Source organism: Rattus norvegicus, chromosome 11, assembly GCF_021556685.1.
Source record: "Rattus norvegicus strain SHRSP/BbbUtx chromosome 11, alternate assembly SHRSP_T2T, whole genome shotgun sequence".
Classification (NCBI taxonomy): domain Eukaryota; kingdom Metazoa; phylum Chordata; class Mammalia; order Rodentia; family Muridae; genus Rattus; species Rattus norvegicus.
This window is the reverse complement of record NC_141544.1, coordinates 81,030,285-81,045,022: the sequence shown is the minus strand read 5'-3', so window position 1 is coordinate 81,045,022 and position 14,738 is coordinate 81,030,285. Positions and strand designations below refer to the sequence as shown.

The following is a 14,738-nucleotide window of genomic DNA, read 5'->3' as shown; positions in this document are numbered from 1 at the left end:
GTGTAAGCTTCTCGAAGGTGTTTAGTTCACAGCCTCACTCAAGCTGTCTCCCATAAACATCCTTGAGTCATCAGTGATTACACATTTTGCATGGTAGAGAAGGTATCAAGGGTGCTGTTTGAATTCATCCAAACTGGCATTCCGATGAGGCCATGATCAGGCAGGAAAATGCTAGAATTCAGCACTTAATGCAAACTTCTAAACAGGACTCCCAAAGGAGATGCAAGTATCTAGTGTCGGCTAGATGTGGAATATCCTCTAACCCCAGCATTCTTCAGGCTGCTGCTAGCGATTTTGAGTTCAAGGCCAGCCTGAACTTCGTAGTGAGAAAATAAGGAATCCAAGGTTACTGGGAAATTAAGGATCTTCTTCTTCTTCTTCTTCTTCTTTTTTTTTTTTTTTTTTTTTTTTTTTTTTTTTTTTTGGTTCTTTTTTTCGGAGCTGGGGACTGAACCCAGGGCCTTATGCTTCCTAGGCAAGCGCTCTACCACTGAGCTAAATCCCCAACCCCAAGGATCTTCTTAAAATGTGTTGGGCCTGTTTCCCAAACCTTGGTGTGAAAGGGGTCAGAGCGTCAGGACAGGACAAACCATGCTCCAGCTGAGCAGAACATCATCAGGGGAGACCGAGTGGAGAATAGGAGGGCCAGTGGCTCCAGCCTTTTCCCTGCTGCAAGGGGCCAAGGGAAGAAGCAAATCCCCTGGCTCCTCAGTAGGAACAACTTTGCTCCATGCTGGATTCGGTTCAATGTGCTCTGTCCTATAGTCAGTCAGAATGTCAGCTCACAGTGGGGACAGGCTTGTGAATGCTATGTTTATTACCCCTTTGCAATCTTCCTTCCCTTTACCACACCTTTAGCCCAAGCCAACCCAGGCTTACCAGGGTTCCTGCAAGTTTCTGCACACCCACACTTGTCCACCTCTAGTCCCTGCTCTAGATGTAGAAGCCTTTCCCAAGTTTCTCAGCTCAGTCTGGAATACCTGTGTCCCTTATCTTGGTCCTGCAGTTGTCTGCTCCCCGGTTCTACCACTACGAACACGGTTTTCTCTCTACAGGGCTAAGATTCCCCTCTCCACTCTGTCCTTTGGATCCTCAGAAGAGCCTGCCCCATTCGACTGATGAGATCACTTACAGTTGCAATGAGGCATGTTTCCCTAGCCTGGTTAGTTATCTACTGTAGCGGTGAATAGTTAATCTGTTTCGGCTTCCAGCAGGTCTCGTGTGCACTACACCCGTCCAAAGCTTTAGATTCATGAATGAAAGACAGACAGACAGACAGAAAGACAGACAGACAGACAGACAGACAGACAGACACACACACACACACACACACACACACACACACACACACACACACACACACACACACACACGGCTTAGTTTTTAATATGCCTAACTAGCTCAATGGTTGGGCACTCCTAAACCTCCCCAGGGATAGCACACATTCCCTCCCATATTCCTGAGTTAAGATTTTCTAAATCTATGTTTTTATCTTTGGTTCCCCAGACCCAAGCAGGGGAATAGCCCCTGAGGCTGCTTCCTCGGATTCTTACTGCTCCCCTGTCATGGCGATTCTGCCAGTTCTTCTTCCCCCTTAGTCCTTTGCCCTCGCAATCTAAAAGTCCCGCCTCCATCTCCCTGCCCAGTCATTGGCTGTACAACAATCCTTTATTACCAATCAAAACTAGCTGGGGGCAGGAACCCTCAACATGTGGAAGTGCTCTGGGGAGGTAAGCTAAGAAAAAGCATTTGAATCGATTCCCAACAATCTACAGTGCTGTGCTTATCAGTAGGAGAATCTGAGGAGTGGTCTTGCTCCTGTGTCTCTTTTTTTTTTTGGTTCTTTTTTTTTCCGGAGCTGGGGACCGAACCCAGGGCCTTGCGCTTCCTAGGTAAGCGCTCTACCACTGAGCTAAATCCCCAGCCCCGCTCCTGTGTCTCTTATGCGTTGGCCCCAGTGGTTGATGATGTACAGGTATTTGGTGGGTTTGCCTGGGAGGGAGGGCCCAGACACTAGAGTTAATGTGAGGGTGCAAAAAGATTCCCTCCAAGGTGCAGTGCTCAGAGTTCAGTGTTCTAGGATGACAGCATTAGGTGGTGCAGTTTCCAAAAGAAAAGAAGCAGAGTAAGGTCTGAAAAAAACAGATCACTGATCTGGATTTCAGTCCCCAGAAAAATGGTCCATAACTCCAACAGGTGGGCTCAGCAGTCTTAATGTGAACCCATTGTAAGGAGCTAGGAGATAGGGCCTGGATACATCAAAGACCTTGGGCATGGTCATAGTAAAAGGAGCTCTGGGCCAGAACTCACTCTATTCAACTACATTCTCCAAGGTCTGCCGTTGCTTCTGTGCGTGACATTTAAGGAGATAAAGGATGCCAATCAGTGCTGCTGCCATCTGGAGAGGCTGCCACCGTGGCCGTAAAGTAAACAGGACGTCCGCATCACGTGCTTTCTCAGGCTTCCAGGTCCTGGCTGGTGGCAGGTGGCAGGTGGCTACTGCTAGGAAAATGACTTTCTCTTGTCCTAAGGCAAACCCCCAGAGTCAACAAGTGCCTTAGATCCTGGATGAGAAACCTGCTAGACAGGAGCTGAGGATACCTGAGAGAAGGGGCCCTGCCCTCTTACTCACCCCACCCAGGGAGGCAAGGAGGGTTCTGTTCTCCCTGAGGTCACGCCTCTACTCCTCTGAGACCTGGGAGCTCCTCCGTCCCACTTTCAGGAATTCCCAGCAGTGCTTCTAACAGTTCCCCCACTCCCCACCCCACCCCACCCCCGTTTACCTAGGACTTTGACATTCAATTCAAAATCCAGAAAGGAGCCAAGCTGAGCAACGCGCACCTGTAATCCCCAACTGAGGCAGGAGAATTGCTGAGAGTTTTGAGGCCAGCCTAGGCTACGTACTGAGTTCTAGGTCAGCCTGGACTGTACGGAGTAAGATCCTGTTTCAAACAACAAATGTGGCCCTGGAGAGGCGGCTCAGCGTTTAACAGTGGACATAATACTGCCCTGTGGAGAACCCCAGTTTGGTTCCCAGCACCTGTGTCAGGTGTCCACAACCACCTGTAACTCTAGGGCATTCGGCACCCTCAAGGGTACTTGTGTGAGCATGCATGCTCACACACATGCACGCACATGCACAAATGTAAAAGAGTAAGCATAAAACAAAATTTTTAACTTTAGAATAGGCATGCCTTGAAAAATATATTTCAATGACCTAGCATATTTACCTTGTAGCATCAGGGGCAATGCTTACACTCTTTCTTGCTATTAACATTTTGATTAGAGGACTGGAGAGGTGACTCGTTGGTTAAGAGCTTTTGCTGTTCCTCCAAAGGACCTGAGTTCAGTTCCTATCAGGGGTTTTGCAACTCTGTAACTATAGTTCCAGGCATCCTATACCTCTGGCCTCCGTGGCCTTTACTTATGTGCACATACACGCGTATAGACACAAAGCTATGTAAGGTTAAAGATAATAAACCTTTTTAATTAGATGAAGTAGCATTTTGAATAAAGACAAATACTGTAGTACTAGAAATTCCACAACTGCTATAGATGGCTGTCCACCAGCAACGGAGGGCCTTAAAGAAAGCATCAGTGTGTCCAGCCCCACCTCAGACGAGTCAAGTAATGAGGTCAGAGTCCTTAGGGCAGGTTTCCAGGTGGGGTTTTTTCAGAACCTACCCCTAGATGATTGTGAAGTGCAGATGGGCTGCGAAACCCATGTCAGTCCATTCTTGAAGCACCCGGCCTTTGGTCTAGAGTCCATGCTGTGCACATACATGCCGACCTCACTGTTTAACGTCTTCAGTCTGCTTTCATATGTCTGTTCTGCTTCACTCTATCCAAGCCCTGATCCTGTCCCCAGCTTCAGACTTTCTGACAAAAGAGGTCATCTTCTAAGACAGTGGTTCTCAGCCTTCCTAATGCTGCGACCCTTTAATGCAGATCCTCATGTGGTGGTGACTCCCAGCCATAACTATTTCATAACTGTAATTTTGCTGCTGTTATAAATCATAATGTAGATACCTGTGTTTTCTGGTGGCCTTAGACCACCCTTGTGGCAGTATCAACCCCTTGTTCGAGAACCTCGGTTCTAAGGCGTGGTTTCTTTGCCAGCCTTCACACCGTCGTCTGGGAGGAAGGACATGAAGGAGCTTCTGTGTGCACTGCAGCCTGGCCAAGTGCACAGAGCCACAGCCTCGCCACAGGGTCCAGCCCTGGAGCCTGAGTTCTTACTCAGCTGAAGAAGAAGAGTTTAATAGCCACGTTATATTCTCACATAACTGTGGGCTGCAATAACAGTGAATCCAAACAACAGATGGATAAGGACTACAGGGAGCGGGGAGAGGCTACTTTCATCCTGGTTGGATTCTTCGTGTATCTGATGTCTATTGCTGTGTAAGAAACGGCTCTCAAACTGATTTTTTGTTTAAAGCAGTCGCCATCTTTAATCCACTCTGTGAGTCAGCAATTCGGAGCTTGCCCAGTGAGAACAGCTTGCTCTACAGTGCCCAGGACTCCTCGGCCGCAGGCAGGAGTCGATTGAAGGCCTGTTTCGCTCACAGTTGGTCAACACTAGCTGTCGCAGGAGCATCCACATACTACATGCATACTACATACTACATACTACATACTACATACTACATACTACAGTAGAGCATCGGAATCTCAAGTGTGAGCCGTCTGACAGCCAGGACACCTGCTGCCTTTATTGCTTAGCTTGTGAAGCCAGTGTTATTTCTTCTGTCAGGAGGACTTGCAAAAGCCCACTCTGGTGAATGGGAACAAAGTCCCATCTCCTGAGGGAATCTCATTTCCTATTTTTCAAAAATCAGACACGATGGAATGCATTAGGTGCAGCCATCTTGGGAAAGTCTGATTGGACCCACACCATCTGTCTTTTTAACTTCTTAATCCCTTTCCTCCTTCAGATTCTAAAGTAACAAGTACTTGTTGTAAGAAAAAAAGAGCCAATATGACTCTAGATGTACCCACTATTTTACTATCCCGGTTCCTCTCTCTAGAGAGAAACACAATAGACTGAGTGTGTTTTGTGTGCACAGGATACCTATGCAGACATATGGGTTACAGCGCACCACTCCTGTGTCCTTCGACTTGCCTTTCGCACTCATTGTGTGATGGGCAGAGATTCGTGTCAGTACACGGCAAACCACCTGACTTAAAGGGCCAGCTGTCCTCGTATGGCTCTGTCCTAAATTAATCCATCTTCCGCCAATGGACTTTAGGTTTTCATGCTTTCAAGGATTAGAGTATTTTGTTGTCGTGTTTAAGGCTATAAATTAATGTGGCAGGGCATACTTTTTCTTTGCAAACGACTTGAGTTTCTCTAGCCTTAAAATGAAAAACGAGGCATGGACACATTTATTCCAAGGTTTAAAAAACAGCCTTTGAAGGAAGCTCTTTTTTTGTTTATTTAGAAAAAAGAGTTTATTGCAGGAAGCAACGTAACAAAGAGGGGTACTTCTCCTTTTCTCCTGCCTTGAACTCAGGCTGACATGGGTTTGCATGTGGATTTCTCACAGTTCTGGCTGACGCTTAGGGGTAGGCTCCCTAGAGGTTGACAGCAAATGGGAACCCAGTTAACAGCAAGGTAAAAAAAAGTGTCAAAAGTCACCCAAAAAGTGACGAACAAAGAAAGAAGACTTTCTCGGCCATGTAGGTGATGAGATGTCCGTGGTGTAGATCTTAGCAGTGTGCCATTCTTCAGTCTGTCCATCCTCTTCTCAAAGACAGCTAATCCGAGAAGCATTCTGGTGGAAATGAGGGGTTTGCTTCTTCAGAGATGGGCTATTAAGACCCCTCTGAAAGCTGAGGATGTAACTCAGTGGTAGAACAGTCCAGCACAAACAAAGCCCTGAGTTCCACTACCAGCACTGTAAAGCCAAAACTGAAAACAAAGCCCCATAAATGAATGAAACCCAATTTGCTCGCCGCAAACCCTGATGAAACAACATAAAAAAGACTTTGGGGGCGTAGTGCTCAAGTGAGACAAGCCAGGCACAAAACGGTAAATACTGTACTATTCCATATAGAGGCTAGCTTATATCCCGAGTAGACAGAAGGACAGACAGTGGTTGAGGGCACAACGGGAAGGGGCGGCGGAGTGTGCATTTTCTGTACGAGGTGATGAAAAACGTTTTGGACATAGTGTTGGATCCTTGAGGAACTAATTCCGTGAGCGAGATTAACCACACTGAAACTGTACAGTGAAAATGGCCCAGACAGCAAACTTTATGTAAGGCACCTTCGCAGGAACAGCTTCCCTGGAGTAGCAAAGAGAGGATAGGGCGCCACCAGTGTTCCCGGGCTTCGCCTTCCCTTTTGTTTTAAAAGAACAGCTTCTATTTTTAGGGATTTCACACAAAGGCTTGTGGGCGTGGGAAGTACTCCCAGCTGCCCTCCTGTTTCTCAGAAGCCCACATGGAAGCCTGGCAAGTTATTTAAGGTTTAGGAACTATGCCAGATTGAAAATGGAGATAATTTAATCTCCCTGTATATTAATTCCCACCCCTGGCCCTGCAACCCGAGCCCCTGGAAACCTGATTTCTCCCCTAAGAAAGACGCTCCCGTACCCCTGCTGAGTAGTGAGGGTCACCCTCCTGCCTCTCAGCATGCCCGGGGCGCTTTCTTGTCTCTAGAAGCTCCATTCCCTGCCAGTTCCGTGTCACCCGGCTGAACCACCGCCCTTCAGGACAGGTGGTGCTCAGGGCCTGGGTCTCAAGTCCAGATGCTCGGTCCCGACGTGGGGCGGGAGACTCAGGGCAGGTGACCCGGAGCGCGGCCACGTGGCGGGACGGGGTGGGGCGGGCGTGGCCTCCGGAGCCCGGGGAGGTGCAGGTGAAGGTCCGGGTACTGCTCCGCGGAGGGGAAGAATGGCCAGGGTCCGGAGGACCTGACCCTGGTGCCCAGAACCTCATCCCGCAGCCCCCAGATCTTCTTAGGGTAACCTGTCCGTTCCTGGTCCCACGTTCGCTCAGGTCTCTAGAATCTTTTCTCCCCGGCAGGATGGGGTGCACGGTCGGTTGCCTCAGCCCTTCTCTCTCCCTCCCTTTCTTCCAAATGTCACAGGGCAAGGTCCCTGGCCTCAGGAAAGCCAGATCAACTCCTCTGGTGGGCCAGAACTGTACTTTTCTTGCCTGCCCTATTCTGGCTAGGGTCCAGGGGCCTCTCAAGACAGCCCCCAATCCTCTGACTCTGCTTGCAATCACCACCAGATTCGGGTTACAGTGAGACCCCAGTCCCCTTGCTCTGAGTCAAGGGTTCCTTCCCAAGGCACTGGGAAAGAAATGCAGGGAAGCTGGTCAGTCAGCATAGACCATTCCCCAATATTTCAGGAGTTCAGGGAGTAGGGAGTGAACTGTACGGGTTCCCATGGCCTCAGGACAACAGGAGATGAAGTGGGCTCTGAACCATGAATGGGGTACTGGAGGCCAGTGGGGAGGAGCCCCCAGATGGGGCCAATAAGGTTCGTACTTCACCCACGGCCTTACTTAGTGCAGAGGAAGCTGGACAGACAAGAAGCAGCAAGGGACGGAGGGCCTGGCCTGACAGAGTGATGTTTGCTTTCCAGAGTGGTCTCCCCATCTAGAGTATCAGAACCTCACTTCCTGAAGAATGGCCCAGAGGTCTCCACAGGAACTTTTCCACGAGGCAGCCCAGCAGGTAAGACTGGTCCAGGGATGGCGATGGAGCTGGCAGAGGCCAGCAGGACAGACAGGTGTGAGTAGTGGGGTGTCCGTGGCAGTGCAGTAATTTCAAAGCAGTTATCTCAGGTTTACTTAGGCATTGATATCATACCTTGGACAACGGTTAGCCGTGGGCAGAAAGCCTCCTTTGGCATTAGCTGTGATGTGCTCGGTCCTCTGCCTCACCCCCCACCCCCCATCATGGGAATAACTCAGATTCGGGAGGCCGAGACTCAGATGATATGAGCTCCTTTTAATAACAAATCAGACCAGTCAGAAGGTACGTTTTTTTTTTTTGTTTTGTTTTTTTGTTTTTTTTTTTTTTTTTGTTCTTTTTTTCGGAGCTGGGGACCGAGCCCAGGGCCTTGCGCTTCCTAGGTAAGCGCTCTACCACTGAGCTAAATCCCCAGCCCCCAGAAGGTACGTTTATGTCTAGAAAAGCTCATCTACTGAAACAGATTCTGTTGTTTCTGGGATGATTTTGTTTTTAAGTCCTTGCCTATATATATATTTCATATCTCAAGCTCTGGGTGCAGAACTGAAAGTCAGGAGGTGGTAGGGAATCCAAGCTACATGTTAACCCCCCTTTCATGTGTGCCCGGATGTCCGTGAAGGAATGCTTCCCGAAGACTGGCAGGCAGTAGATGCTTGCTCAGTAAGATACACCACTCTGTCTCCTTCCTCAGGGGCAGAGTTTATTTCTCTGACCTTGGCACTTATTGTAAATCCTCACACTTAGCCCCAGGAATGGTCAGGCTGCTTAGAAATGAATGACTGGGACCTTAGACTTGATCCTCAAACATACTTACTTCATCACAGGCTGGGGTGTACCTTAGGGGTGCAGCACTTGCTCTGTGTGATGTCCTGGCTCAAAAAAAAAAAAAAAAAAAAAAAAAGAAAAGAAAGAAAGAAAGAAAAGAAAAAAGAAAAAGAAAAAGAAAATTACTCTTGGCTAGAACTATCGATTCTCGGGCAAGAAAGCTTGTGGCCGTGTTCTTGCTGTGGGACCCAAAGACTTGGGGACCCTCAGAGAGTTTCTTTCTTTCTTTTTTAAGTGGACAATGGGTGAATGTCAGTTGGCTGACCAGATGAAGAAATACCAGGCAACTGTAGTGCCGAGACAATCCTTTTAAGTTCCTCAGGAGAATGCCCACTCTTAAACTGTGTGCCACATTACAGAAACACGGAGATCCATCACTCTTAACAAAGCTTATTGTTTAAATTATATGTATATGCTGTGTCTGTGTTTGCATCTGTGCACATGCGTGCAGTGCTGGTGGAGGCTAGGGGAGGAAGTTACTCCCAGGAGCTGGAGTTACAGATCCTGTGAGTTGCTGGAAGAAGGTACAGGAACCAAACGTCTGCAAGAACTTACCTCTTCCACCCCCATCCCCCTTTCTTCCTCTCTCCACATTGTCTAGGGTACCATTTCTTGCCTGGGATGTTCATATCCTCCTAACATCTTTCTCCTACATAGTTCCTTCTGTAGCACTGACCTGTGCATTTGACTTCTTTTTTAAAAAAAGATTTACTTATTTATTTTATATATGTGAGCACACTGTAGCTGTCTTCAGACACACCAGAAGAAGGCAACAGATCTCATTACAGATGGTTGTGAGCCACCATGTGGCTGCTGGGAATTGAACTCAGGACCTCTGGAAGAGCAGTCAGTGCTCTAACCGCTGAGCCATCTCTCCAGACTCCGCATTTGACTTCTTGAGGCTGAGAGTCTTTAAGTAGCTTCTCTTACATCAGTGTCCAGTTTAAACTTTCTGTCCTGGCCCTCAGATCTTCTGAGATATGTTTCCCATTGTACCTGGGTCTTTCCTACTCGATTCTGCCTGGAGAATCTGGAGAGCGTAGCGTGGTCATTCTGTCTTCTTTCCCAGAGGTTGGGGATGTTCAGAAGCATCCCCAATACTTGATACAGGCGATGGGGTATAACCGTGCTGCTTGTATGTCTGGGATTGGATAAACAACCATTCGCCTCAGGTCTTGAAGTGTTAGTAGAAATGGATCGTGTGGTAAATCCGGGAAACACATCCTAGATGGGATAGGTGGAAAATTATGGTAGCCACCAGGTAGTGAGCGTTTTCTTACTCTAAACACTTAATATATGCTATCTTTACACTCTGGAATTCATACAATTACTTTGGTATGATTGACAAGGACTGGAGGTCTTCGAGTGTAGGCATGTCTGGTGTGAAGGGCCAACATTTCTCCTTTTCTGGTATATGCCTTCTGCTCCACATATATGCAGAATCCATCCAGATGGTAAGACGAGGGCCTTTGGGGGATTCAGAGGGGAGCGGACAGTAAATTGAGGCTCTCCATGGGAGTCAGAGTAGTGAGGTAGCTAATGTTTTTGAAGTTGAACTCTAGAGTGGCTGGACTGCAGTAAAATCTTGAACCCTTTTGTAACCTTTACCCCAGCCATGGTGGTAGGAAATTCTAGGAAGAGCTTTGGCGCAAGTATGTCAAATGGGATTAAGTAGACAGAATCCAGTAGGAAGACAGGCTATGGAGTGTTGTACAAAACCCTTCTGTCTTGACCTGTCTCTTGAGCACCATGAGTGGGAAGCAGCCTGTAGCTGTGAGTTAGGTAGAGACTGGATTCTTGGGTGGGAGTGTGTGTGTGTGTGTGTGTGTGTGTGTGTGTGTGTGTGTGTGTGTATGTGTGTGAAATGAACTCACTGACCAGGGCTTGTAGATCTAAGGGTTAACACTCTGGTGGTCAAAGTTACATGTACAGACTGGGCTTTAGTGCTGACTCTGCATTTGGTGAGTCTGGGTAATTTTCTTACTTCACGGAGCCTCTATTTCCTCACCTATGAAATGGCTATAATGACGGAGCCTACTCTAGAGGAATGAGAAAAATAAAGGAGACAATTCTTGTAAATTATCATACGGGACTTGGTTCATAGTAAGCATTCAGTAACGTTTGTGAAGGTAGGGAGGCCACACTTAGTCCCGGGCAGCCATATTATACATAATCAGAAGGACCAGCTGGCAAATGAATGCATGATTTAGCACAGCAAGGCCAGGCAATAGAAGGACAAAGACAGGAATGTCACATCCAGAATGACACCCGGAGGAAGTGCTTCCCAGTGTCTGATCGTGCCTGGGTCAGGTCCCCAGCCTGAGGACACTTTGGCCCTTGCCCCTTGTCGCCTATATTGATTGCCCAGCAATGCCTGGCTTCTAGCTGTCTCCTCGGTTCCACCTAAATTAGCTTCATCAGTCATAGAAAGAAAGTCTGCTCCCATTTGAGCACAGTGGTCAGCTAGAAGGAAGTGTAAGTAAGGGAGATGTCTTAGTCAGGATTACTGTTGTTTTGATGAAATACCATAACCAAAAGCAATTTGGGTAGAAAAGGGTTTATTTTGGTTATAATTCTATTTCACAGTTCATCATCATCTAAGGCAGTCAGGGCAAGAACTCAAGCAGGGCAGGAACCTGGAGTCAGGAGCTGATGCAGAGGCCATGGAGGAGTGCTGCTTACTGGCTTGTTCCTCATGGCTTGCTCAGCTTGCTTTCTTAGAGAACCCAGGACCACCAGCCCAGAGATGGCCCCGCCCTCAGTGGGATGGGCCTTCCGCCATCAATCACTGATTATTCCGGAGGCTTGCTTACTGCCTGATCTTATGGAGGCATTGCCTCACCTGCGATTTCCTCCTCTCAGATGACTCTACTTGTGTCAAGTTGACATAAAAACTAGCCAGCACAAGAGGCAAATCAACCCAAACTTATCAGGAGACGTGGGTCCTCAGAGATTCTATGGCCTGGCCCCTTGCTCAGCATGTCAGGGAACAAGCCCAGAGATGTCGAATTTCCCCAAAACACATGACAAGGAGTGGCAGAGCTAGGCAGAAACAGTTAATGACTTTGTAAGGCAGTTAGGGATGATCTAGTCTCCAAGTAACAGCATTCTAAACAAAAAACAAAAAAAAACAAAAAAACAAACAAAACAAAACAAAACAAAACAAAACAAAAAAACCCAACAACAACAACAACAACAAAAGACTTTACTCTCATTTCTGAGTCCTCAAAAATAAGGCTGTGCCAGTCCACGGGGCAATGCACTGGGTTTAGTCAGGCGGCCAAAGACAAGAGTGAGAGGAATCTAAGACCAAGGCTTTTGCTGGGGGTTCTGCAGGAACAAGAAGGCAGGGTAGAGTGAACAGTTTGGAATGTGCTGATCTGAAGAATTTTTCTGGACTCTGGATTCCAGAATTGGTCTCTAGTTTCCTAGTAATTGGTCCGGGAATGATTTAGGTTCAAAGAAATACTGGCCTGGTGTTCAGGAGTTAGTGGCCGCAGGTTTAGACTGAGAATTGGTAGGTCGCCTTATGAAAGACGTTTTCCTGTCTGCTTTTGCTCTCTCAGATAGCCAGTAGGATTGGGTCTATGCCTATGTGTGAGTGGATGACTTGTGTTACTTCAAACGTTTGCATTGCCCTTGGCTACATCTCATCCATGGCCAGAAGCGGAGAAAGAAAATTGCTGTCTCTGTCAGATATGATAGATTGGAGTTTGCAAAGAGACGTTTCAATATTAAGGATGCATTCTTGTCATCTGACTGAGGTGCCGCTGGGTGGTACTTAGACTATGGTCTGACTCCCTTAAATATGTAGCTTTTAATGAACGGAAAAATGAAATGAGGAGGACATGACTCCTCAAGCGTGGAGAAGATTTTTATTGTCGATGTAAGGAGGATATCGGGCAGAGGGAAGAGTCCAGGCTGAACATAGCTGCTCAACTAAACCGGACCATGAGAAATGAGAGAGGAGGAGGGGGAGAGGAGCCACCGACCAATAGAAGTCCCCTGGGCCAAGAGACCAAGAGACAAGCATAGAGGGATATGGCTGAGCTATATAGGGATCGGGCTGGGGGAGGGGAGACCGGAAGCAGAAACCCAGTCCCCGGGAGGGAGAGGTTTAGGGTAGAGGGTAGGATGAGAAGCGCTGGGAGGAGCCACAGGTACTGAGGGATGCTGGGAGAGCTGGGAGGAGTAACGGGTACTGAGGCATGCTGGGAGAGCTGGGAGGAGCAACGGGTACTGAGGAAGAACTGTTTTGTATCTGTTTCAATAAGCTAATAGGCACATAAGTTAGCCATTCGTCTCAGGTTCCTGAGACCTAACACTTCCGGATAGGTAATAGTTTAAACACTATAGCTGTATGTTCACAGACCAATGTGAATTATGCTGAACAAACCTCATATCTCAGTATAATTCAGCTAAATATCTTCATTTGCTCATCCATAGTTTGTCAAGGATGTTAAATCTATTACACATCAATTTTTAAAACATTTTTCTCTCCTCGAGCTTTAAGGCCTTATTCAGATGGTGCAGCGTGGTGGTGACGGTGATATAGGATTGTTCTACACAGTCTTTAGAGGCAACGCCCAGGCAGCCTACAATGCACTTCTAAGGGGACAGTGACAGTGTTACCGACTCTCAGGAGAAAGAACCCATATTAGTCAGCAGCATGTCGCTAGGAGGAAACATATATAAGTAACTTATAAAGGGGAAGGGTTTACTTAATAGGTTCAAAGCCTGCATCAGCTTAGTTCTGCTAAATTTGTTGATTATCGTAGTGGGGAGACCATGTAAAGTAGAGAGAGATGCATTTTGAGCAAGAAGGGTCAGGGGAGGGCGAGAAAGAAGGAGAGAGGGGGAAGAGGTGGGGGAGAAGGACACATACACAGAGAGACAGACAGCGAGAGACAGACAGAGATAGGGTCTTAGGAGTAATAGTTTATGGATTGGATGGATTGCAGGTGAGAATTTATAGAACTGGCTTACGTGGTACCTGCTGGGTAGTCCAGCATTAGAGTCTGAGAACCTGGTAGGTGCCACATGTCTCAGTCGTTCTAATCTAGTGCTAAAAGCCTGGAGCAGTGGTTCTAAACCTTCCCAATGCTGCAGCCCTTTAATACGGTTCCTCATGGTGTGTTGACGCCAACCATAAAATAATTCCGTTGCTACTTCAGAACTGTAATTTCGCTACCGTTATGAATCATAGTGTAACTATCTGATACGCAGGGCATCTGATATGCATCCCCAAAGGGGTTTCAATCCATAGCGAACCGCTATCCGAAAGGGTTTCTGGAGAGCCGTTGATCTTCAGTCCACACTCTTCTGATGGCCGCTAAGCATGCTGGGAGTCACAACAGGATAGGTACACTCACCCGCAAGAGACAGAGGCCGGAAAGCAAACGGCCCTGTGTCTTCTTCCTCAGTCCTCTCCATCCAGGCTGACAGTGGAAGGTGCTCCCTACACTGGGGGAAGGTCTTCCTCCTGGAAATGCCCTCCCATAGAGGGTGTGCTCCTCCCTAATGAGTTCAAGATCTCTGGGTAACACTCACTACTTAAGGGTCCAGGTCATTTTAATACCTGGGAACCAAAAGTCTGGATGTGGAATATGGGGGTGTTAGACATCCCAACCACAGCAGGACTTATATATGTTTTCCTTATTTTGGTGAGTGCTTTTCATTCCCACAGTCAAAAAAAAAAAAAAAAAAAGGATCAGGGAATAGTGGAATTTTAAAAACCTTCTCATTTCTATGAAACATCACTGGTTGTACAGGTGCTCAGTGCTTACTGAATGACCAAGAGCCATGGAGGCCTAGCACCCTTCCCTAAGCCGGAAATAATTCTGTCCTTGCTCTAACACGACTTCCCCTATTTACAGAGTTCTTAACTAAAAGAAAACAATGTCGTGGCTCATTTGAGATATTTTAATTTTATGTGGTTATTGGTCAATGGATAATAGAAAGCAGTAGCAAATCGCGGTTCGTTTTAAAGGCACAGCAATCGTGGGAGCAGGCAGTCACCTTACAAAGGACCTCATGCAATGCATTTAAAATGTGATTCGGAAGGAGAGCATTGCTCCGTGACTCCATCCACTGAGTGCTATAATCAGATCTCTTACGTCAGCTCAGCAAAACCACACCAAAAAGCCCTCATCTATTTAAGGCGTTTTTAATACGTAGCAACTTTTTTCTTTAAATAAAAATGGAGTCTC

At 47.2% G+C, this 14,738-nt stretch overlaps 1 protein-coding gene across 40 annotated transcripts in view; it reads left to right on the top strand.

Moving 5' to 3' along the window:
- The first annotated feature begins 6,833 nt into the window (after positions 1–6,833).
- The window catches only part of Slc12a8 (solute carrier family 12, member 8), a 150,639-nt gene continuing 142,734 nt past the window's right edge, over positions 6,834–14,738 (top strand). For 18 of the 40 annotated variants that reach the window (XM_087575624.1, XM_087575601.1, XM_087575597.1 and 15 more), the window contains exons 1-2: positions 6,834–7,001; positions 7,595–7,686. In XM_087575624.1, the coding sequence (XP_087431750.1) occupies positions 7,639–7,686 (48 nt within the window). In that variant the 5' untranslated portion in view covers positions 6,834–7,001; positions 7,595–7,638. 40 annotated transcript variants of the gene reach the window in all.